This window comes from Perna viridis, chromosome 5 (genome assembly GCF_037379345.1).
Source record: "Perna viridis isolate PV_CMFRI_1.1 ecotype Kerala chromosome 5, ASM3737934v1, whole genome shotgun sequence".
NCBI classification, from domain to species: domain Eukaryota; kingdom Metazoa; phylum Mollusca; class Bivalvia; order Mytilida; family Mytilidae; genus Perna; species Perna viridis.
In genome coordinates this window covers 31,691,470-31,716,371 of record NC_142449.1, presented here as the reverse complement: position 1 = coordinate 31,716,371, position 24,902 = coordinate 31,691,470, and the positions used below count along the sequence as shown (strand labels likewise).

The 24,902-nt window shown below is 32.6% G+C and overlaps 1 protein-coding gene and 1 long non-coding RNA gene across 5 annotated transcripts in view; one reads left to right on the top strand and one right to left on the bottom strand.

Annotated features, from left to right (window-relative positions):
* The window catches only part of LOC148617080 (uncharacterized), a 41,087-nt gene that overhangs the window by 3,945 nt on the left and 12,240 nt on the right, over positions 1 to 24,902 (bottom strand). Inside the window, exons 3-16 of one of the 4 annotated variants that reach the window (XM_088584389.1) lie at positions 18,121 to 18,408; positions 15,449 to 15,739; positions 14,603 to 14,881; positions 13,463 to 13,744; positions 12,812 to 13,087; positions 11,439 to 11,711; positions 9,633 to 9,935; positions 7,355 to 7,630; positions 6,046 to 6,345; positions 4,655 to 4,786; positions 4,303 to 4,368; positions 3,727 to 3,786; positions 2,455 to 2,523; positions 182 to 374 (exon numbers count right to left, since the gene is read on the bottom strand). In XM_088584389.1, the coding sequence (XP_088440515.1) occupies positions 295 to 374; positions 2,455 to 2,523; positions 3,727 to 3,786; positions 4,303 to 4,368; positions 4,655 to 4,786; positions 6,046 to 6,345; positions 7,355 to 7,630; positions 9,633 to 9,935; positions 11,439 to 11,711; positions 12,812 to 13,087; positions 13,463 to 13,744; positions 14,603 to 14,881; positions 15,449 to 15,739; positions 18,121 to 18,408 (2,975 nt within the window). In that variant the 3' untranslated portion in view covers positions 182 to 294. Of the gene's footprint in view, positions 1 to 180; positions 375 to 2,454; positions 2,524 to 3,726; positions 3,787 to 4,302; positions 4,369 to 4,654; positions 4,787 to 6,045; positions 6,346 to 7,354; positions 7,631 to 9,632; positions 9,936 to 11,438; positions 11,712 to 12,811; positions 13,088 to 13,462; positions 13,745 to 14,602; positions 14,882 to 15,448; positions 15,740 to 18,120; positions 18,409 to 24,902 lie in introns of those variants that run through there. The other 3 variants (XM_088584387.1, XM_088584390.1, XM_088584388.1) reach the window with 3 other exon arrangements.
* LOC148617081 (uncharacterized) lies at positions 18,180 to 22,977 on the top strand. The gene is made up of 3 exons (XR_015922390.1): positions 18,180 to 18,308; positions 18,645 to 18,804; positions 22,821 to 22,977. It is a non-coding gene; the product is annotated as an uncharacterized LOC148617081 (long non-coding RNA).

Genomic DNA, 24,902 nt, shown 5'->3' with positions numbered 1-24,902 from the left:
CGGTGTATATGTGCTTTATTTTTTGTAACGATTGCCCTATAACTTATCGTTATTTTTAGAATTCAAAATACATGTATAAATCTTGCACAACCAACTACTTAAATCAAATCAAGAACGATAGGTCTCTCAATGTGACAACTATATGCTCAATTTACATAATTTTTATCCCGCAAGTGAAACAACGGAATGACAATTTAAAACTGGTTATATGGTACGTAACTATTTCTGTATTATGTATAATAGTAAATTGGATGACGTTTTGATATGCATGTATCACCTACTGCCTGATTTTCATTACAACTGATACTTAAGTAGATTTGAATCAGTCACATCTATCAACTTCCGTACGTTCTTTCTATCATCAAATCTAGTTTCTGTGATAGAAATGACTTAGTTAAGAGTATAATATTGACTATTTTAAACGTTTAAAAACATGAATTCAGATGTATCCTTATTCATCCTTAACAACAAAAAGAGAAAGTACACCTTTCAATCTTACATTGGTGTTGACTGAGAGAAGTGGTGTACAGTGTTTCCATTAATGGACGATGTAACCGTAAAATGTGAATATCGTTAAGTCAACACGTACAAAAATATTTAAAAAAGAGTAATCAAGGGAACCAAGGTTAAAAAACCATTATCTGGATGGAGTTATATCATGACATATGTTCCCGACAGTGGTAAAATTGCTCATCTCAATATATGTTTTTCTCCAGCTAAATAAATTCATGATTGCCACAATAAACTCCTACATCAAACAAATTAAAATAAAATTTTGAAATGACCAAACACTCCTAAGAAATACTTTTCACAAATTACCAAGATATCGGTTGACATTAGCAATGCATACAAATATTAACGGGACTCTTTTTATACATTAAAACCTGTCTACACTGGACACTTTTTTAATCATTTGCCTCAGTTTAAATGAACCTGAGTAAACCGACTGTAAAACTGGTATGAAGTAAACTGTTGTCAATGTCTTGGTCAATATTTCTCCCATTTTTAACGAATTTAAGGGATTAAAAAAGTCTCGTGCTGTAGATATATTTTATTGGGCCAAATGTAAGTCATAACCTTGCGAATTCGTCAATCCAGACCGCCATGCATCGCGGTTTCCTGTTTACATTGTTCAATTGACATCGTTAGTACGCTTATGAATAAAGACCGGAAATTTATTCGGCATACAAATGTGAAAACGTCAAAACTTGATGTTTGATGATAGAAAACGGCTAAATATCGTGTACGACAGGTAAGTTATTTATCTTCACGCGTAAAAAAAGAACAAGTGTTAAAGTTGTTCGATAGTTGAAATCAAAGTTTTTTTTTCAATGAACTCGATTGAAGAATCCGAAACTGAATAAGAGTCCATAATTGATCAACAAAACAAATACACCAAAATAATACAAATTGCGGTTCATTTTGAAAATCAGCTTTTAAATAGACAAATTAATATAAACGTATTAATGTTCACCATACTTAATTTTGCTAGTTTCACGGTGGACAGAAAACCGCGAAAAATGGTACTCGCGAATTTGAGTATTTAACTACATAACGCTAATCATTTTTAAAAACCCCAAAATTAATACTCGTAGAATCCGCGAAAATCAATATGTTTTGAGTAATAGACTGCCCAAAGAGCAATCAAGGGAACCAAGGTTATAGCGGTAATCAAAAGAATGTAAGACAAAGACCAGACATGGAAAACAGACATACACAACAAAGAACATATAGTAACTAAAATCATACATACAAAGTAACAAAAGCAAATGAGCAACTCGGACTCCACTAAATTCTGGGAGCATGGACCAGGTGCACCGGTAGGGTAAGGGTCTCTGCTTTTCTAGAAACACCCGCCGAGTTGCTCATAAAAAGTCAAGTCCGGGGTAGACAAACGAGGAAAGGAAAATTATGCCTCGTTGAGTAAATCAGTTTTCAAGGTGCAGATGGATACACCATAACGATCCATGATGACGACCATAAACTTCTGAACTGATGACTTCAATCTTGTAGCAACCAAGTTGATCCTATGACATGGGCGGCACAAAGTAAAATTTATATCCTCCATGTCTTTGGTTTCAATTTCATATTGAACTCATTGTAGTGTCATGCCTTTTTCTGTATCGGAAGTTGACGCATCAGAATATGTGCTCATTAAAATTAACTAAATTCTCAACAGATCAAAGAATTATTTAATCTGATATAACGGTTTCTATTGATTTTAATGTATTGTATTTCATTCTTACCATTACAATAAATAAAAGACTTACATTTATTACTAAGAAGACATGAGTTCATGATTTCGAATACAAGGCATATTGTTGAAAAAATATAAATGTGTTGCCAATTGCCAGGGTCTTCAATAAACACCCTTTTCAGAGTAATCAGGGAAACCAAGATTCTAGGGAAGAGTAGTAATCAAGGAAAACAATAATATACTTATATTTAACGTACGTTTCCTCTTCTTATTCTTGTCATGCGTAGGTACTTTTGTTACAAACGCATATTCATCTGAAACAAGTTCTGTGGAAAAATGTTCAAATAGTTAAACCATGTCTTTATTGTGTTTGATAACTCTTAAATGTCTTCTTATAAAACAGTTCACTTATAATATTCGTTAATGGCTATCTCTATGAAGACAACATGAATTTGCACGTGTTGTATTGATGTGCATACCCCACTCCTACAGAAGGTAAACATTATAGAGCAACCAAAATTGAGTACGACATTTTCCCCTTCTTTATAAAGCCATGCAATACATTTAAAATAAATCCATCCAGTGGGAGCCGCAATAATATCGACAAAAAAATCAGTCGGATGGGCAAACAATGTGATTTTAATATATTACTCACTCGTTCAGATGTTTAAGTAAGACTATTTGGTCTTTATAAGTAAGGCCTACATCCATCAAATACAAATTGACAGATAACGGTTTTTGTTTTGTTGTCATCTTTCAAGTATTGCTATATCAGAACATTGTACAGATTCCGTTGGTGTTTTGAAAATTATTTGAAAGAAGCTGTGTAATATATTTATGCTTAATTTGTATAACAACTAATCCGTATTTCAAAACAAGGAAGAAGATTATTGTTCAAATTACATAACAAAAGCGTTATCAATTCAAAATCTAAGAAGAAAAACTTTAATCAAGATTTGATTGGAAAGTGTTTTTTTATATAAATTTCAAATGATTCGCATATGTGAAACGAGGCCTAGCAACGAATCAGGACAGTGTATCAATGGACAACGGGATAACTCTAAAATATATCAACATAAACCGACAATTATAAGCGATAAGCAGGTCAGGCATGAATGTCCTTTGACAAAATATGTTTTGCTTAAACAATTTCAGTTCATTCTGTTGATAGGCCAAAAAAGACAATTGTCATGTGTCCTTCTGGGGCAATTATTCTAATTTTTAAAAATATTTACCATGAAGTTAACGGGAGAACCCATATTGACGATAACGTAACTGTATCCGAAATGGCTATGAAATACACGACAGTGACAAAAATGCAACTAAAGGTGGGTTGAGTAGCAGGAAACGTGCCTTATACTCAAGTACAAGTCCACATAAAACTTAGACACCACCAATGGTAAAGCGGTTCATGGTCAAGAAAAACCCACAAACAAACTATACATTTTAGTCTACATATGCTATACTTTTATATAACAATATTTTCAAATGACATGGCTGGAAGAAACAGAAGTAAATGCTATGGTTACCTGTGGTTTTCTTCGCGTTTTGTTTAACTTTTGAGACACATGCATATTCAGCAGCATCGCCTTGAAATAAAAATAATTAAACAATAATTGATAAGACGTTTCTACGTATATACACATTGAAACATGATTGCACATTTCACAAACAGAATTGTCATTGTCAAAGAGTCGTCGAAGAAAGAAGATAATGGAAAGAAAGTAACTATCATTTCCTTTTTTAAGGAATCATTAAGAGATGAGGGTATGATTAAGAAGTGGGGTATGTCTGCAATGTTATTAATGGTAATGGATTACACTTATCATTTTACAAATTATCTAGAGAACATCAACTTTTACTAATAAATCGTAAAATACGTTAATAAGAAGGGGAATTTGTATTTTATGAACAAATACGCGGCTGCAATATAAAGTTTTTGATTTTACTTTAGCATGTATTTTTTACTAATTGGCCGAAATATTTTATATATACTGAAGGCATTATACCCAACTGTCTTGTCCATTTCATTTCACAGATCCTGGCAGGGAAATTCTTGCTATATAATAAACATGTCATTGATAGTAAACCGCAATTTATTTTACCTTTATTTTCGTCATCATCTGATGCTTTTGGAACATTTGTAGGAATATTGTCAACGTAGTTCCCCTCTGAAATATAGCTAGATTATGTATTTATGTTCACTTTTTTTGTCGAAATTATGTTGCTAATAGCAGTAATTGCACAATTCTACACTTGAGAAAGCAATTAAATAGTAGAAAATTTATGGCAAATTAAAATTTCAGAATATGTTGTACCGTATCCCTCTGGAAATATTGGGCAGTTAATAAATATAAAATTAAATAATTATGTACATAATGTTTAAAAGTTCTGAGAAAGTTCTGAAAGAATATATGAAATATTACAATTGCCAAGTAATATGCTAAAAATATTTACCTTTTGAATTTTGTCTCCTTCTCCGTACCAGAAATAGTGCTACCAGTGCAATTACTAATATAGCGACTACAATCCCTATCCCTGCCCCTGCACCAGCTGACATCAGGCCTTCAGGGGCAGCAACTGGTGCCGCTAAAATGAGAAAGATTCAATGAATAGTAATTAGTTCTGGTTGAAGTATTTAACCTGGCTGCAATAAATATTGGGTGGATTTCAATCCACTCGTGTCAACCTTTAACACTAAAATTTTCAATACGAACGACTGTTTTACTTGTTCCGACTGACTTTCGTTTTGTCTTTGTAATTAAGGCTTTGTTATTGAAATATTAAAAAATAACTGCAAAATTGGCTCGAGGGATCTTATTTCAGACATTAGAAGCATGGCACAGCATGCAAAAATAAGACTCGTCAGCTCGTACCGATAGACTCAAAGTATATTCATAATTATCAGGAAGGAAACGCTGAAATACTACAATTTCGGGAACCAGTCGTAATATTGCACCCTATCATTCTCTATATTTAGTGACAGTACACCAATTTGGTGCTATCTGAAAGCTGAATAACTCACCAGTAATATAAAAAACTTCATTTTCTTTATTTAGAGTAGGATAAATTAATCTGAACACAAAATCTACGCGAAAGTAGTGATTTCTTTTTTACTTTACCGTTCCTTCTAATAAGGCACATAAGATATGTTACTACTTTTATGAAGATTTTGGTTAAGAGTTCCCATCAACATGCAATCCCTCCAGGACCATTACACCTATGTTAAATTTGCTAGGAGCCTTATAAATATCTGATTTCAACATGGTTTGTGAAATAGTGGTATGACACCTCTCAAAAGTATACAGTCGTGTACAGAGCTAGCACCGATTCTGTGATATTTCTTCCCCGTGTTCAACAAGTTACGTCCTTTTACACATAAACGATATTTTACATCTTAAACATGCAGTGATTTATTATTGATATATGTTTTATGAAATAATGTGTGTATAATTATTCAGTTTTAAATAAGACCCTTACATAAGGGTAGTCTCCATTCAACGGACCAGAAAAAGCCTAGCTTGATCAGTCAATCAACGTTGTAAAGCAATTTATATCTACATATGCAAACATGACGACAAATTAGTTTCCTTATTCCGACAGCCATACCACCGCACAATATCAACAAACCAAAAAAAATCGAACTTGATCTGTAGCTCGTCATGGCCAAATATTGTGTCAAATATCAGATGTATATCTGCGAAAATGATGAAAAACAGTGAACGCGATGGCAATACCCTATAAGTTTCATTCGGAAAGCCGCCGATGAAGGAGTAGAAATAAAATTTGAAAAAAAACGTTGTTTATTGTTACACCCTTTGTATTATTGTTAAAAAAGTGTACTTAACTATTTGTTCTGAATTTCACAAATGCAGAACTATTTCCATGCCTATTTTCAGCCATGACTGTAACATAATACTGTGTGTTGGGACTCAGGCCTTCCAAAGTATGAACAATTTTTACGTCCTTCCTTGTATCGTTAGTAACAATCGTTTGTTCGATGAAGTTTAAATGTGATGTATCTATAGGTTTATATTGAATAACAAATGTCTGCTCATGTCCACCATCAAATCCAGCGATAAAGGAAAACTGTGCCGAATCGTGGGTAAACTCTTCCACCGAGAAATTTCTAGGAGGGTCAGGTTTACCTATTTTTGAACAAAACTAAAATATTACCTTAACAAAACAGTTTATTTAACATGATTTGTATAATTATATTGCATTCGTTAAGAATCCAACGCTATTTGATATTGTAATTATAGTCATTAGAATAAAACACTTAAGCTCCGACTACATTCATTACAGGTATAAACACGTCATATTTTGTTTGTAAATATGATACAAGTTTTGGTGTAAAGACAGTAGCAGTGTATTGAAAGTATATAATTCCTACACGAACAAGATGTTACACGCTACGTTTTGCTATAAATACCCCACTCAACCAAACTTGGGAAAGAGAAGCACTTTAGTCATAAATCAATATACAAAATATCTATGCATACCGTCATAATAATCAGATTATTATCCGAATACAATAACACTATTCTTTTTTTTTTTATTTTTATACTTCTATTCCCCATACTCAGTTAATACTCCCAATTCAAATACATCATGCATCCTTTTTTATTCTAAAAAAAATTAAACAGAGCTGAACACTTTGTATACTATCGAATAGCTGTTTCTCGTATCCAGTAAATTCGTACCAGATAGTTTGTAACTTCTGCGGAAAGTAATCACTGGGGTACTCAGCTTGCAATTAACGTGTGAAAATCATAACGCTTGATGTATACTAGATGTTTTTTTTTTTAATAAATTCCGCAAGACAGGAACATAGTCCAAGTTAGTGACGTTTAGTCAGGTTTGATAGAAAATGTTACCTTAGTCATTGAAGGTAGATTCATAAGTATGATTATTGAAATTTGGTGGTTTATATTTGATTAAAAAATTCATGTAGTGTCATCAAGTTATTACACAAGGATAATGATTACAAAATATATTTCCCATAATTACAAGAAAATCCCTTCCATCTAAAAGTTTATCTTGAAAAAATCAATGAAAAAAAACGATTTCTTTCTGCAGATGATTACAGACAGAGCATCAATATTTTTTATGTGTACGAAAGTCGTTTGGCATATAAAGCCGGTAATGCATGGTTACCTTCAGCCTTAATTATGACATTCTCCACAGAACAGGATAACTTGTTACATATTTTCACACCATAGTTTCCAAAGGAATTGACGTCATTTATTGTTATCTTTGAATACCCGATATATGAATTATTTCCCAATGATATAACTATCCAATCGTGACCGGTTTGACGAATCCATTCTATATCTGGTGTCGGATTTGCAACCAAAGTAACGTTGATATTTTCAACTGCTGTAACAGTAGTCCCAAAAATATAATTTGCAAAATTAATATCCCTTGGTTTACCTGAAAATGTAATGTCAGTATTTTAAGTGATTTGAATTATAGGTTTTCAAGCAACATAGTACAAAACGTCTTACACAGAGGTATTTGCATTTTGTAAGAATAACTATTATATGGGCTAGGATAACAACGGTGCATCATTCATACATCAACTCATGATTCTCATGTACCCAATATCTCGCATTAACGAATAAATTTGTTAAAAAATACTGAATCATTTGCATAGGTTTAGTCATTTCCAACCCGTTGTAGTCCACCAACTCAAGATTTAAATAATATCGAGATAATTGGGAAAAAAACATTTACCTATTTACATGTTTTGAAGTAAATGCTAAGTGTGTTACCCTTACAGAATATACCAAGGTCTTGTCACAAAGAACAAAATGAACATGAGATCAATATTCATGGAGCAGTTATTTTCGTTATTTTGGCGTCGGATAGATAAGCATGATTTTTAACACAATATATATAACGCTTTAATATTTTTTTTGTTACCGTGCAAATATTTTCACTTGACAGAATCCGCAATATTAATCAACCACAAAAATCAATACGTTTACTGTTATTGATTTTTATGTATATCGCATCTACCCCAAAGAATTTGAGATAAAGGACACTACAGACAATGTGAAGTCAACCTCGTATCTTGACCTACACTCAGTTATCAATGGTAAAGGAAAACTATTGACCACACTTTACGACAAACGTGATGACTTTTCATTTGGAATTTTCACACTTCTTTTCATTTGTGGCAACATTCCTTCAGCACCTGCGTATGGAGTGTTCATACGTTATGCCATAGCTTGCAGAAATTACGCAGACCTCTTCATTCGTCCTAGAATTCTAACAAATAGGCTTCTGGAACAGGGTTATGTTGCTTTAAGATTGAAGTCATCACTACAGAAGTTTTATGGTCGTCATCAGGGACTGGTGGATCGCTACGGTGTATCCATCTGCGCCTTGAAAACTGATTTGTTCAACGTGTTATAGGTTTCCTTTCCTGGTTTGTCTACCCCGGACTTGGCTTTTTATGAGCAACTCGGTGGGTGTTTCTAGAAAAGCAGAAGACGTTTACCCTACCGCTGCACTTGGTCCATGTTCCAGTTTTTAAAGGAGTTCGAGTCGAGTTTCGCATTTGCTTTTGTTACTTTAATTTGTATGTATGATTTTAGTTACTTTATTTTCTTTGTTGTGTATGTCTGTTTTACATGTCTGGTCTTTGTCCCTGGATTACATTCTTTTGATTACTGCTATAACATTGGTTCCCTAGATTACTCTTCCATGTCTGGTCTTTGTCCCTGGATTACATTCGTTTGATTACTGCTATCACATTGGTTCCCTAGCTTACTCTTACATTGTCTGCATACAAAACAAGCGCAGTGATCCTTCAGTAGATTGATTCGATGATTTAAGTTTGTGAAATGTTTAATTTATACCGCTTCAAACTGTTATTATGCAAAAATTATACACATTCTGAAGGAGACCGTCATATCAAAACTTATATAGAGGTCGAGATTATAACAAAAGTCTCAAAAGAAGTGTGTCAAAATTATCCATATCCGGGGATTCCACTTAATTGCATATCTGTTAATTGAATATCCCTGTTAATTGCATAAAAACTCAAAGAAAAAAACATTCCAATTTTATCCTCTGCATAAAATTAGGCAAAAAATGCGAAAACTCCTCTTAATAGCATAACTATTTTTTTTTCAAAATTTATTCAAAAATGTACCTTAATGAGTTAAACAACAAGACATCGTTAGTAAAATACCTCATTTTTCTTAAGAAATTTGTTTTCACAACAATATTTTTGTTTTCTGTTGACTAGACACTTAAGCAAGAATCTGATTGGACATGAAGGATATACTCTCACCTAAACATTGAAAATATCAGTTATTTTCCTTTACAATGGCAATTTGTGTTAATTGTATATTGTTTTCAGACAAATAGGTTATGCAGTTAACAGGAATCCACTGTACTATGTTTTATTAAAACAACTACTCACACAAAATATCAAGCAGTAGATTCTCCTTGTCTGAACTGTTCCTAACACTATTCGAGGCCTCAATTATATACTGTCCTGAATCCTCACAACGTAATCCATTTTCAGAAATTGTGTAAGTACTACCATTTTTACTGAAATTAGCGGGGGTCTTTTTGGTTCCGTTTTTGTAGAAGTATACAACAGCGTCAGGATTCCCCTCGACCCTCAAGGATATTTCAAGAATGGTTGATTCAGAAAAAGAGAAGTTCTCTCCCTCTTGATAACTGCCTGGTTTCAATTTTACTTCTGTAATGGTTGATGGGTCTTGAAAAAAAAGAGACATATAGATAATACCCATGAGTCTGAGTTGCTCATTTCCATCTGTTACTTTAAATATGTATTATTTAAGTTATTTTATGTTCTTTGTTGAGTTTGTCTGTTTTCCATGTCTTGTCTTTGTCCCCGGATTACATTCTGTTGATTTCTGCTAGCATACTGGGTCCCTTGATTACCCTTAATGTTATAGAAAACAATCAATTTACTGATTGTGATTACAAAGAGGGTGTTACACCGAAATTCTACACGTAGTAGCCTCATAACCATCATCATCTATGATATCATATCCATAGAAATTCTAGATTTTTGTATGAAGTATGATATGATTATATTTATCAAACTTTATAGTAAGAAATAAATGCTGTTTGTATTTTAACAAATGGGTCTTTTACTCTTTTTTTTCTCTTTTTTGACTAATACTGAACAAAAACCAGGTGCTTCCATCGAACAGAGTTTCTTTCATTTTGATAATCACTTGTATCCGTGGATGGGCCGAAGAAAAAGAACATTGTTAAAGTTCATAATTAGCTAACTCACTTCATTTTTCAATGGAATAAAAACATATAAAACATCAGTGTTTTACAAGGATCGATTTTCATCCAATACTCTTGAAATACATTTATAACATAATATAGAAAAAGAACAACAGTATTATTTAACTATTTTAACTTTTACCGTATCATTGTACAGAGTGCAACCCAGGGCTACAGATATCATTATCGAGTTGATTCTGCTCTTGAAGTAATATCTTTTCTTAATTATCCATTTAAACAGAAGGGGGAAATTTTAAAGAGTAATCAAGGGGACCAAGGTTATAGCGATAATCGAAAGAATGTAATCCAGGGACAAAGAACAGACATACATGGAAAACAGACATATACAACAAAGAACATTAAGTAACTAAAATCATACATAAAAGTCAACCCATGCAAGGGGAAATTTACAAGCATGGATCAATAGAGAGAATGACACAAATATATAGAGTTCGTCAATATTTAACAAACACAAAGATATTTTGTTCATCATAATAAATGTTCATTGTTCATACAAAATTACTATTGTATTTTATATATTAACAGATATGCACTGAAGGGTTGTGACTTCTTGCTTCTTTTCTCAATTGGTTTATGATCCACAACGCAACCAATCATATATTTTTTTTTAGAAATTCATTAAGTATATGTATTTGAAATAATTAGGCAAAATTAGAAAATTCAACCGATCTGACAACATAATTTTAATTTAATTTAAAGTATGATTTCTCTACATGAAAAAGCCACCAACTCTTCTCGACATCACTGAATTTGTTCAGAATTTTTGTTCATGAATATGTTATAAAATGGTATTTGGCACAGAGTAATCTACCCTTGAAATGTTTATTCGTAGTGCATTTCAATGAAATCATAACTGAATTCACCAATGGATATGGTAAATCGTCTCTCTTTTACAAACAAGTACATGTACATACTAAAGCATTCTACAGATACTTACAAAGCACACTGACTGTGATTGTATTTTCTTTTTTCCTTGTGTGGTTAGATGGGTGAGTAGCTTTACAATGGTAAGTTCCAGCCTGATTTCTTTGAATGCTTGTGATATATAAAGTCGATTTTGGATCGTCTTTAACTGGTGTATTGCCCATTCTCCATTGAATGTTACAGGATGGAAAACAGTCGGTTGAACAATTAAATGGACCAAATGTGTCTCCTTCATAAATGGTAATTGTCTGATTATAAGGCTCAATAATTACTGCGTCTGGTCCGTCTTATCCAGAAGAGTATAATATAATTACAATAGAAATTGATTTAACATTACCAAAAACAAGATATTATTTACTAAACATCAAGTAATATAACCCTTATTATAAGCCCCAATTGTACCAAAATTGTAAAACATTTGTCGCTTATTAATATATTCACACACTTTCGTTTGTTTTTGCAACACCAGCGAACGAATCTTATATCGTGACAAATACTATTTTTTTACATAAACAAAACACTGACATAGTTAACGCAAAAAGTACACTGATTGCTAAAATATTATGTTCAAATGTGTTTTATCAATTATAACTTTAATTTTGAATAATAAAGTATTAAGTTTAGAGACAAACACACTGAACCAACTAAAATGTTACACAATAGAAAAAGTATAGTTATCAATAAGGTAATCAATTCCAACAAGCATTGATTTTATAGGAAAACATCTTTCTTTTGCATCGTCGGTTGAAAGTCGTGGGATCAGGCATAATTCAATAAGCCCTTTTGATCAATTCAGATTGAATTATTCAATGATACAAAATCATAAATAAAGCAGAACCTAACATTTAAGCACTCTGTCAATTCGTATTGCGTTTTTTGTTTTTTTTGTTTTTTTGTTTTTTTTGTTTTTTTTTTTTATTACTGTATTCTGGGATTTCTATTGTTTATTTCGTTTCTGATTGGTCAAGGTGCACTTATCGAATACGCTGTGACGACGCAACGTCGTTTAAGAGGGTGGAAGTTAAATTTCTGAATTGCTACATAATAAACACGGAAATAATCAACAGAAAGCGGCGCACGATTCAAAGGATGTCTTGTATTGTATGAATTATAAAATTAAATCCTGTCAAAAGTATTTGCATTCACTTAAATGCAATAAGCTTGTTAAAATAATTTTTTCTATTCAAAGTTTATATTCTATAAAAAAATATCTGCTGTGAAAACTTCTGGATCTACAATTAGCATAGCATCTGGATTGATCAGCTTCAACATTATTTTAGTCCTTCGTTTGTATGAAGAAAACCTGCTTTACTTGACTACTCTTTGACTTAAATGGTGTCCGATCTATCACATTTACAATATATCTAATATGAAATAAATACTCACATTCCACCGTAACCATCATGTCTTTTCTTTTGCCTCGTTCATTAATTTTGTTTGTGGCTTTGCAACGATAGGTTCCGGTTTGATTTCTGCCAATATTTGCAATATTTAATACGGATTCAGATTGAATTGTTTTAAATTTGCCAGTTAGATTTGCTTTCCAATTTAAAGTGCAATGTGGATTACAATCGGCTGAACAAGTATAAGGGCCAAATTGCATGCCTTCATAGATGTTGACCGTCTCTTCATAACGTGATATATTAACTTCATTAGGTCCGTCTACAAAAAACAAAATCGTAAATAAAATGACAAATATTGTTTCCGTATAAAAAAAATAATAGGTACTTTACACCACATAGAAGGTAATATATTTACAAACTATCTTTCGAACGCTTGCATGCATGATACAATATGTACCAACTTTTCGTTTATAACTAAAAATTAATTAGAATAATCATGTATACAATATTTGGACATTTTTATTTATGATATAACGACGCTTTGAGGAATTGAGTTGACAAACATAAGATATAACTTCAATAGACCAATACATGCAATAATTTGAATGGGACTTCAACTTTGGAGGGCGCGTTAAAATTCAATAACGAAAACAATCCGACGTCACAATATAAGTTACATGTTTTTAATACTCACATTGAACATGTACCGTCATGTTCTTACTCGTGTTCCTATTGTTGTCATATGGGTGGATCGCTTTGCAGGAATAAATACCAGTTTGGTTTCTCTGTATGTTAGTAATGTTAAGTTTAGATGATGAATATACCGTTTCCATGTTTCCATTGAAGTAGGCTATCCATTGAATTGTGCAAGATGGGTTGCAGTGGGCAGTACAGTTGAACGGTCCTAATTGAGAACCTTCAGGTATGGTTACCGATTTAGTGTTTGACGCAATGTCAATTGAGTTGTCTGGTCCATCTGAAAAAAGCAGTTTACACGGTATTGTAACATGAAATTTGATTGAAGAGCGACATAGGTATGTTTTGTTTTATCTGTTTATTAGTTTACAGACAGTTTACACAAGGTACACTTGGTATAGTGAATTTCAAGTATGTTTTAAAAGTTCCAGTATTCAACCGAATCCACAAAATCAATATAAAAAAACAAATGTACATAGATTTGTATGTATCATGTATTTCGTGATATTATTTACGTAATTAGTTTAATTATCAACGTATATTTGAATCTACATGCTTATAAGTGAAAATCATACATATATGTTTTTATAATTTCTAAAGAGCTTAAATACGTAGAAAAATGATTCGTTTGGATAAAAAAAAAACATATTTCTCAAGAGAACAATAACTATGAAATTGAGTGAATTGATCTTTGACAACATATTTAATCATCATTACCTTTAATTGGTGAAACCACGAACTCAATGAATTCAATCTATGTATTATTTGGTGGACCTGATGTCCCCGAGGGTATTTACCAACCCAGTAGTCAGACTTGTCTGACCCGAATAATATATTTTATCTATCCCATTTATGAAATCTTGCAGTTTTCCAAATTTTAAAATGCATAAAACACCGAGGCTTCATTCCTTGCATTGCATATGGTAGAACCTCTCGGTGATGGATTTGGCTTCCTCTGTCGGTAGTTTTGGTTATAAGTACTTCTTGTATATAACTAATATTTTGATTATGGAATTCCGACATATTTGATTTTAATGCTGCTGATGAGAGGTTACTCCTTGAAACATGTGTACAGCATATTGAAATATATAAAGCTGGTATTTTTTTTTTTTTTTTTTTTTGTATTTATTGTACTTACAATATGGATCGACGGTAATTACGTTACTAGTTCCAGACACCAAATGTAGGTCATCCGTAGCTTTGCATGTCACGTTCAGTCCTTTCTGGTTTTGAGAAACTTTTGTTACCCCAAGGTTATTCCCGTTCTCTGTGCCATTAATACCCTCATACTTGTACGACAAGCTGGATGATACATGCTCCGGCCATCTGTTAACGGACGACCTACACATGAATGTAATGTTATCGCCAACAAATATAACCTCTGGATGAATTGATAAGTGTGGTGTCTTTGGGGCATCTAAATGTAATAAGGCATTGCATCAGTAGAAGAGAAAGTTTACAATAACTCAAGTTTATCGTTACACTCTATATATTGATTAATATATTAATAAAATGGGGTTTGACTATATTTAAAAAGCCTTTCGGTTAGAAAACCCAGGCGGTAAGTGGCACATATAAATTTGTTTAAACATATATTTTTATCCGCTAAAATGGTTGATCGAATAAATTCCATAGAAAGCACTACAAAATGTACATTAACGAGAAATAACTCTTTGATCTGTTCATAATTTTATAATTTGTATTAAAACTTTGATCAAATATTCTGAGCAATCCATTTTTTTCTCCCTGGCGTCATACTGCCAGACGTTACAGTAGCATGTTCTTGTTTGGAAGACTTGTTAATAAGTACTGCTAGTTTGTGCGGGATTTATATATTTTTGTTGTATTTTCTTTGTCAGCATGCCTTTGACTTGATATGAATAAAATGCATTAGTGTAGTTTAATTTGTGTGAAAAAGCTAACACAAAAATACCGACAACATAAATTTAAAGATAAAAAAAATAGTTATTTTATTTCTTACAACCTTTTACAATGAGCAATGCACAACTTTCTGCTTCAAAATTCAACTCATTCTCTGTCCAATAGAGTCCGGCGTCTGATATGGTTATAAACATCAGAGTTATATTTATCGTATGGGTCACATTATCTTCGAATGCGTATTTTGACCTGTTTGATATCACTGGTGAAAGTTTACCACCGGGAGAAATTGTATATAACACATCCACTGAAGATGACTTGACGTTATAGCGTGCACGTAAAGCTGTTTCCCATATAATGGTTACGTTGTTGTCAATTTTGGCTGTGTAGTTGTTGTCTAAAACAAAAAGACTATATTCCAATATATATCTATATTTATATTTAAAAAAAAAGATTTAATTGTCACATTGAAACTGAAAAATATGCGCCTGAAATGAGCAGATATGTTGAATACATCGATAAATAAAACAATGATACCCAACATATCTATTTTCACCGTTTATAAGCTAATTAACATTTTGATTCATGTTCAGGTGTTGTTTTCATGGGTAGGGGTGACAATTGTTCACCTAACGTATCTTCAAAAAGTTTACATATTTATTACATTTGAAAGCTATTATATTATATATTAATTTACTGTATCACACAGAAGCTTGGACAGTGTTATACAATATTGTATCGTACGTAACATACATATTTTAAGTAAGCCTTATATGTAAATCCCTTCTCACAATCCGATGACTAATTGTTTTTCTTACCATTCCTCTTACATTAATATTACATATGTCATAAAAAGTGATTCATCGGGTCAAACTTCAAATATCATTCCGAGGCAGTTTCTGGGTACTTAGTCCTTACAGGTAAATGAAACCGTCGCAGATTGTGTAGAAACAAAATAAGATTCTAACAAAACGATCTACTTGATTTGATATATTTTGCGATAACGAATTTCAATTTTCAACTATCTGTCTAACCATTCCATTACAAAAAAAATGTTTTCTTTACATGCCATTTAGTCAAAATAATAGTACCACCCTACCCACAGATTTTAATTGGTATGGGTTACCATTCGCCAAAATGTCCTGGAATACGTTAAATCATGCATTGTCTTGGCGCATTAGAAATATAACATGCCACATATTTGTGTTTGAATATACAAAAAGCTTGTAGGGCACTTGAAAAACATTTTACATTACAGGTGAAATAGAAGGAAATATGAAATTCCGAAAATTCCTTTTTTATGCAAAACTCTTTATTGTCACATTTAAATTGAAAATAAAAAACGCGCCTGAAATGAACAGACAATTTGAATACATCGATAAATAAAATAATAGTGACCAACATATATATTTACACCTTTATAAGCTAAAAATTAACATTTAGTTCATGCTGAGGTATTGTTTTCGCGGCAGTTTTTCACCTAACTTGTAGTGAAAAAGTTAAAATGTTTATTACTTGGGTTCATTTGAAAGCTACACTCCTTGAGACGTTTAAGTTTCCCGCACGCACGATAAATGCTCACCAAACGCACGATAAACGAACGCTTCTATCGTGCGTTTAAACGAACGCTCCAATCGTGCGTTTAAATACACGATAAACGCACGATAGACGAAAGGAAAAATAATAATATTGACAAAAATATATAAATAACAATTAAATCATTCAAATATTCAAAGTACAAAAATAAAGGAACGCTCCCAGCGTGCGTTCAAACGGACGCTTCTATCGTGCGTTTAACGGAACGCTCCCAGTATGCGTGTAAACGAACGCTTCTATCGTGCGTTTATACGAACGCTCCAATCGTGCGTTTAAATACACGATAAACGCACGATAGACGAACGACGAAAAATAATAATATTGACAAAAATATATAAATAACAATTAAATCATTCATATAATCAAAGTACAAAAATAAAGGAACGCTCCCAGCGTGCGTTCAAACGGACGCTTCTATCGTGCGTTTAACGGAACGCTCCCAGTATGCGTGTAAACGAACGCTTCTATCGTGCGTTTAAACCAATGCTCCCAGCGTGCGTTTAAACGAACGCTCCTTTTGTGCGCTTAAACGAACGCTCCTTTTGTGCGCTTAAACGAACGCTTCTATCGTGCGTTTAAACCGAACGCTTCTATCGTGCGTTTATCGTGCGCTTAAACGAACGCAAAACGATGTGTAAACGCAAGATAAATGATGCACGAACGCTAAAATGGGAAACGTGAACGTCTCAAAGAGTGTATTACACTATATATATATTAATTTACTGTATCACACAGAAGCTTGGACAGTGTTATACAACATTGTATCGCAAGTAACATACATATTTTAAGTAAGCCTTATATATATAAATCCCTTCTCACAATCCGAGGACTAATTGTTTTTCTAATCATTTATATTGCATTAATATTCCATATGTAATAAAAAGTGATTCATCGGGTCAAACTTCAAATCTCTTTCCGAGGCAGTTTCTGGTAACTGAGTTCTTATTGGTAAATGTAATCGCCGCAGATTGTGTAGAAACAAAGTAGGATTCTAACAAAGCGATCTACTTGATTTGATATATTTTGCGATAACGAATTTTTATTTTCAACTACCCTTCTAACCATTTTATTTTTATATTTGAATAACGCCGTTTCGACTATTACTGTTTTTTCAATGACACCTGTGTTAACAATAAGTGTTATGTTAAAGTTTATAAATGTCTGAACATAATGATTCCTTACCTGATATAACAATCATTTGTTTGGTTGCTTCCGAACATTGAGCTTCACTATAACAAAACTTCAGTTCAAGAATATATTCCTTACATTTTTTCAATTTAACATCAAACTGGGTAAAGTTAGACGGTACAGTTGTGTGATTGATTGGTAATCGTTGTCCGTTGGAGTCTTTCATGATCAATACAATCGAGGTATGTTTCACATAAACGTTCAATGGTGCTTTCCATGTCACATTTGCTGTTAAAGACGATTCGTTTATCTTGACTTCTACATCTCTTGGTACTTCTAGATCTAAAATAGACAGAGTAATTAGAATATAGTTCCAAAACAATTCAAACAAACCTATAGACAAACATTATCATAGAAATCTTTTTTGACAGTAAAGTATTTGTTTCTGTAAATAAAGAACTGGGGATAATTAGGTTGAATGTTGAGGGAAAGACCGGCGATATATATCTTTTTAGCAAAGTTGCATGCTACTCATTTTAGGATAAATATAACGATAAAAGGCATGTTCCATTTTGTAGTACAAGTTTCATGCAACTTCGTATCTGTGACCAATAAGGAATTAGAATTTCAAGTTAATAGAGGTCACAACATCAGCAGTAATTAAATACGTGGTAAATATGGGTAAGAAGAAATCAATACTGTTTTTCAGCAGTAGATAATAAACCTGTTCCAATAAAGGTAATATAATATTATATTTTATAGATAGTAGTGATTTACTGAATATTTCCAGTGAAAAAAAAACTCGATATTTCACACTGTTAAATAAATTCTGTAACTTTACTCTCGGACTTTCTCTCGCCAAAACTTCACAACAAGAATATCAATCCGCCGTTCACGAAATTAATTTTGAAAATAAAAAAAGGAAGAAATCTATATAATATTTAGGACAATCAATTTATTATCGTAAATAACCAAAATGTGATCACTCGTACCACGAACACAGTAAAAATTTAACTGGTGCTCGGAAAAAGTACCGCACACTCGTTAAATCTAGGCGTTCTTCGGCACTCGTGATTATATTTTGGTTATTCACTCTTTCCAATTTATTATGCAATTATTCATTTAACATGCATATATAATGTATTCACAGGTTGATAGTGTACTTATTATCCTCTTTCATATAATGTATAGGTGTCTTTTCCTGTGTCAAATATCATCTAATAGTTCATATATAACTTTAGATATATTTTTACATTATCCATTTTGATAGTTTCCACAAACAAGATGATATCTATTTTGGCAGTAACAATTTTCCGACTTTGCAAGATCCTTGCATTTTATGATAGTTTTGTCTGCAGTGATATTTTTGATGGTCAGACGCTGTTCCGAGTTGAAGGTGCAGAACACATGTATCCAGTTTAATGTATATTTGTTTACATTTTGATCGATTTATAAATAATCAAACTTTATTTTGATTGATATACTCATTTTTTTCAGGAGTTGTGCTTTAATATAATTTTTCCTATTGATACTTCATCAATGTGACTTTTTTGCAGACGATGCGTATGTTTTCAATATTCAGAAGTTATATAGAAGTTTTATCTTAGAAAATATTGATAATTTTAAATTTAAGTAGGGTAGAGGGTAACATTCGTTTGCCTAAATGGCCTTTAGTAATTTAATTGCGCATTACTTTGGCTCAATAGAAAGCTTAGATGCTATGTAAATGCACTTGAATATACAAAAGCTAGTTGGAACTACGGTATTTGAAAACAAAAAATCCCATTGCCGATGAAATGGAAGAAATTTCCCTTTCGTAAAAAATCTGTTGTATCTTGTATAAAGTTTGGGAGTGATCGTACGTGTTCTATCAATTCATTCAATTCAATTTTCTCTGTAAAGTGATTTCGGCTGTTGATGACTGTTCGAAACGGGTGGTTCTTTTTGAAATTTTGGATTACTCTGTACTTTGCCTGCATGCAATCCATTTGGTAATAAGTAGTGTTACATTCTTTTTGTTATAACAATAGATTTAGAAATCTTTTCAATTAATTTCTTGCTCTGTTTTTATTCTTTTGTGTCACTTCGGCCTTTTTATAAGTATCATCTCATTTTAATTCAATTTATAATTCATTTGCATATTCCTCTCGATTTAGAATAACCATTGAAAGAGTAATCTAGGGAACCAAGCTTATAGCGGTAATCAAAAGAATGTAATCCAGAAACAAAGACCAGACATGGAAAACAGACATACACAACAAAGAATATAAAGTAACTAAAATCATACATACAAAGTAACAAAAGCAAATGACTCCACTGAAAACTGGGAGCATGGACCAGGTGCACCGGTAGGGTAAGGGTCCTCTGTTTTTCTAGAAACACCTGCCGAGTTCCTCATAAAAAGTCAAGTCCGGGGTAGACGAAAGAGGAAAGGAAAACCATGAGACGTTGAACAAATCAGTTTTCATGGCGCAGATGGATACACCGTAACGATCCAAGAGTTCATGATGGCGACCATAAAACTTTTGTAGTGATGACTTTAATCTTGTAGCAACATAACCCTGTTCCAGAAGCTAATTTTAGCGCTATACAAAAAGTCTGCGTAGTTTCGGCAAGCATAACGTATGAGTTGTGATATGAACACTCCGTACGCAGGTGCTGAAGGGATGTTGCTACAGATGAAAGGAAAGTTGACAATATTAATGAAAATACATTATGTTTGTCGTAAAGTGTGGTCAATAGTTTTCCTTTACCACCGATTTCTAAGTGTAGGTCAAGATATGAGGCTGACTTCACAGTGTCTGTAGTATCCTTTATCACAATATATTTGGGGTGGGGTAGATGCGATGCATCAAATCCCAAAAATTAGGATTTTTAAAGATAATACGTAATCTATATAACGGAAACTGAGATTATCGCTGGGCTGTATCACTGTACTATCATCATACAGCAATTCGCGTATCGCAACCTTTTCTTCAAGTGTTGTATTCTCAGTGGTAAAAATGAAGTATATATTTTTGGGCAATATACATAGTTTAATGCCCCAACGCCTTTAGACTCATAAGCACTCTGGCAGTTGAATTTCACCCAAAAAAAAACAAGATTTTCTTTCAACAATTAGGATTCATGTAATTAGTAGCTAAATAGGATTTAAATAAATGTTTCCAATTTATATTTATCTAATTTATTTGTTCTGTGTTGATTCAGTCTTTTCCTCTTATTTCAAAACCTAACTGGTATTTTATTATGTTTCATGTATCCTCTACATAATGTTTTGTCCCTTGATGGTCTTAAAAAAGTATAAAAAGAAAATTACCTAATTGAAAAGCAAAGAAAAAACCTCTGGGCAGTAGTCAAAATAAATAAAGTCCATACGACGGATTGCAGTACCAAGATGAAAACCGGAAATGTTTAATAGTCCTGACTTGTTTCTGTATTTCCGATGGAAATAGTGGGTTAATACTGTAGATCACTGAAACCCCGCTATCATTAGGATTACTTAATGCAATATAAACAGACATCATAAAATTACAACCACTAGAATAAATTATTAGGCAGAAACTTACTCAAGTTGAATTGTGTCCCATTTCATTGCAATTTTCGTCTGTCGCAATAGAAAACGGCTACGATAGGCCATAGGCCGTTGTTGGTTCTGATACGAAAAATGATCGAATATGAACGACATTCATGTGTTGATAACATGACTTGTGAAAAGTGCTTCCAGCATGTATTTTGAACAGGAAACGACTAGTGTAGATAGTGCCGTTTGCTTGACAGATTTTTAATTTCTTTGGATGGATAAGGTTTCAAAAATTCTTAATCTGGTGGTAAACTGTGGTGCCCTGATGATATTTCGTGGGTTCAAATTGGATCATGCATACTAATTTTATGATAAGTGTTTCTAGTTTCCTAGAAACTAAAAATTACCTTTCTCCGATGTCGCATATAGAAGTGATAATTTAAACTTAAAATTTATTTTACTTGAAGACACAGCACATGCTCATAATTAAGTATACATGTGAATATAAACAAATAGGGTCAAAGGTGGTAATGTAGAACGTACATGTACTGTTCTATATCTTCATTCTTGATTTCAATCGTCGCACGACAACCGTGTCTTACAATTAAGGTAGAATTAAATAGTAACCAATGAGGGGTTCTGACAGGATGACAAGTTAAGAATATGGAATAGGTTATATGCAAATATTATGCTAAGACGCCTTATGTTATGTTGCGAGCATATGACACCTAGAAGGCTAGTTAGAATTCGACACCAGGTTTGGTTAGGTACCATTTTTATAAGTGAGGTGGGGCTAGATCGTTTGGTCTTTCTGAGAAAAATAAAGAGTTCCAACTTCTTTGATTTCTTCTTTAACTCATTCATTCATTGAATAAATATTGTACTCTGACATCAAATCCAAGCACACACTCCCCCCCCCGGCAGGATAAAAATAGTCTAAACTACATGTATACTGCAGTAACTAACAAGTATTCTTTTTGGAGAAGTGGTAAATTCCTCTATTTCATTAATGTTATATTTATTTAATATTTTCTTTGCCTTCCGTAAAAGATTTTTCATATCTAATGTCTAGGTACATTTATATGTAGCTATACCTATACATGTATGTATTCATGACAAACACATATATATTTATAGCAAATGTTAACTATTTTAACAAAATACACAATGCATGTGCATACTATTGTCATGAATACAGTCAGTACTACTATATAATACAGTTGTTATTTTACAGGGAAAGTACAGATAACTGTGATTGAACTGCTAACAGCATACCTAGTCAACATACCTAGTCAAACAGCAATAGAAGGAATACATTTTTCAAATATTTGAAGAATGAATAACTGTATAAAACGAAAACTGTTAAAAACGAAATAAATACACTATTATCATACTGTTCCTTCTATGATTTCCCCTATGATCCTGGTTAAGTTACTATCAACCAAAAGAAACATTTAGAGTTGTATCAAGTTTGAACGATGTGTTAATACTTGCCCAAATTGTTGAGGTATCGACGGTCAAAAACAAACTGCAACCCGGGAAGCTTTACATTCCTTATCGAATTTGAATAGGTTACTATTAGGTTGCGTTATATTTGCGAATCGAAAGATGTCATTTAATACACAAAGTTGACCCGGCTTTATTAAGTATACTTCAAACAAAAGGAAGAAACCTAATTGTTATATTATTTATACATGTATATAGATGGAGTCAATACGTTTGATGTTAAAAAGGTGAGAGATGCATGCTGTCAGCTATACGGGGAGATTCAGGTCTACACAAGATAACAGGGTGGAGAATGGTTTCTATTAAATTGGGGGTTTTGGTGGAATGTCCAGTAGTCCTCTGCACAACTAAATTTATCTCGCCATCAGATGTTTTTTCGGTGCCTTTAAAGATCATTAGTAAAGACAACAAATAACAAGATTCACTTTTCTGCCTCAACTTAACGAGAGCATGATTTCTATTGTTCCCGTCCCGGTAGGTTTCTACCTGGATATAATGCAATATAAACAAACATCATAAAATTGCAACTCGGCACTGTTAATGAATGTAATAAACAAATTTACGAACTCATAATCACAGACAAGAGGACGTATTAAATAATAAATGATCTGCCTAAGTCAAGGCGAACTGAAAAAAATGAAAATAGCCACTTTTTTCTGATTTGGCACAGGCATTTCAAAGTGAAATGCTGGGAAACCATGTGTTATTGTAGTCAAAACAGCACAGAAAATGTATTGATAATGTAATGAAAACCTATTGTCCATAACCATTGTGTCAGAAACATGATATTTTTCAGCGAAATCGGAATATCGGAATTCTTTATTTTTTCATGCGACATATACGTTGATAATATTGATCCATAAACCTGTATCCCAGACAACAATGGCTCTCACTATGAAGTCAAAATGGTGGGTAATACCTCTGTTATATTTAGCAATTGAGATATATAATTAAAACATCATCTCCTGGGGTAGTTGATACATCACTGTACATGAAAAAGGAAATGTTTAATTGGCAAATGAAAATGAAATCGTCTCATTTTTCAAAGTCTTTTTTTTTCTTCTGCACCTGCATATGTAGATTTCATATTATAACTCATCCGTAATACCACAGCATGCCGACAGTACGTGGACTTTTTGGACAGTGCTAAGCCTTAACAATCTTGTACTGCAAAGACTACTTTCGTCGATTTTTGGTGACAGTCTAAATTGAGTTTGAAAAATAATCTTACAGTGAAATGCTTTTGAATGTTTTATTTTAGGCAGGTTTCAATTTATTATGAAGTAAAGAAGAATATAATGTTGAAAAGCCAAAAGTTTCAATCACATTAACTAAAAGAACAAACAGCTAATGCTGAAAGCTAATCAAAACAGAATGTTTTCTCCATTGACAAAATATTTAATTATTCTAAAAACGTTTGCATCCACTATTCGATATAAAACCATGATACATATTTCGATCCTATTAAATTAAATCGATCAACTTTTCTTAATATATGCTTATTGATTACACCTTGCAAATAAAGGCACAAGTTTAGTACATCGAACAACCACAAACGCTAAACATCCCTAAAAATAAATACCTGTCACAACAATTGTCCATGGTCTAATAATGGTAAATCAAAACTAATATGTTTAGTTTTCGTCTTTCGGTTCAACATGATTCTCTTGTTCGAAACAAAATGATACTTATATTTAAACAAATTATCTTACCAAGGTAATAATCTTTCTATCTGTTTAAATTCAAGTACTAGTATTCGTACTCTTCTTTATATATCAACTAAATAAACGTGGAGAGGGCATTTGACAGT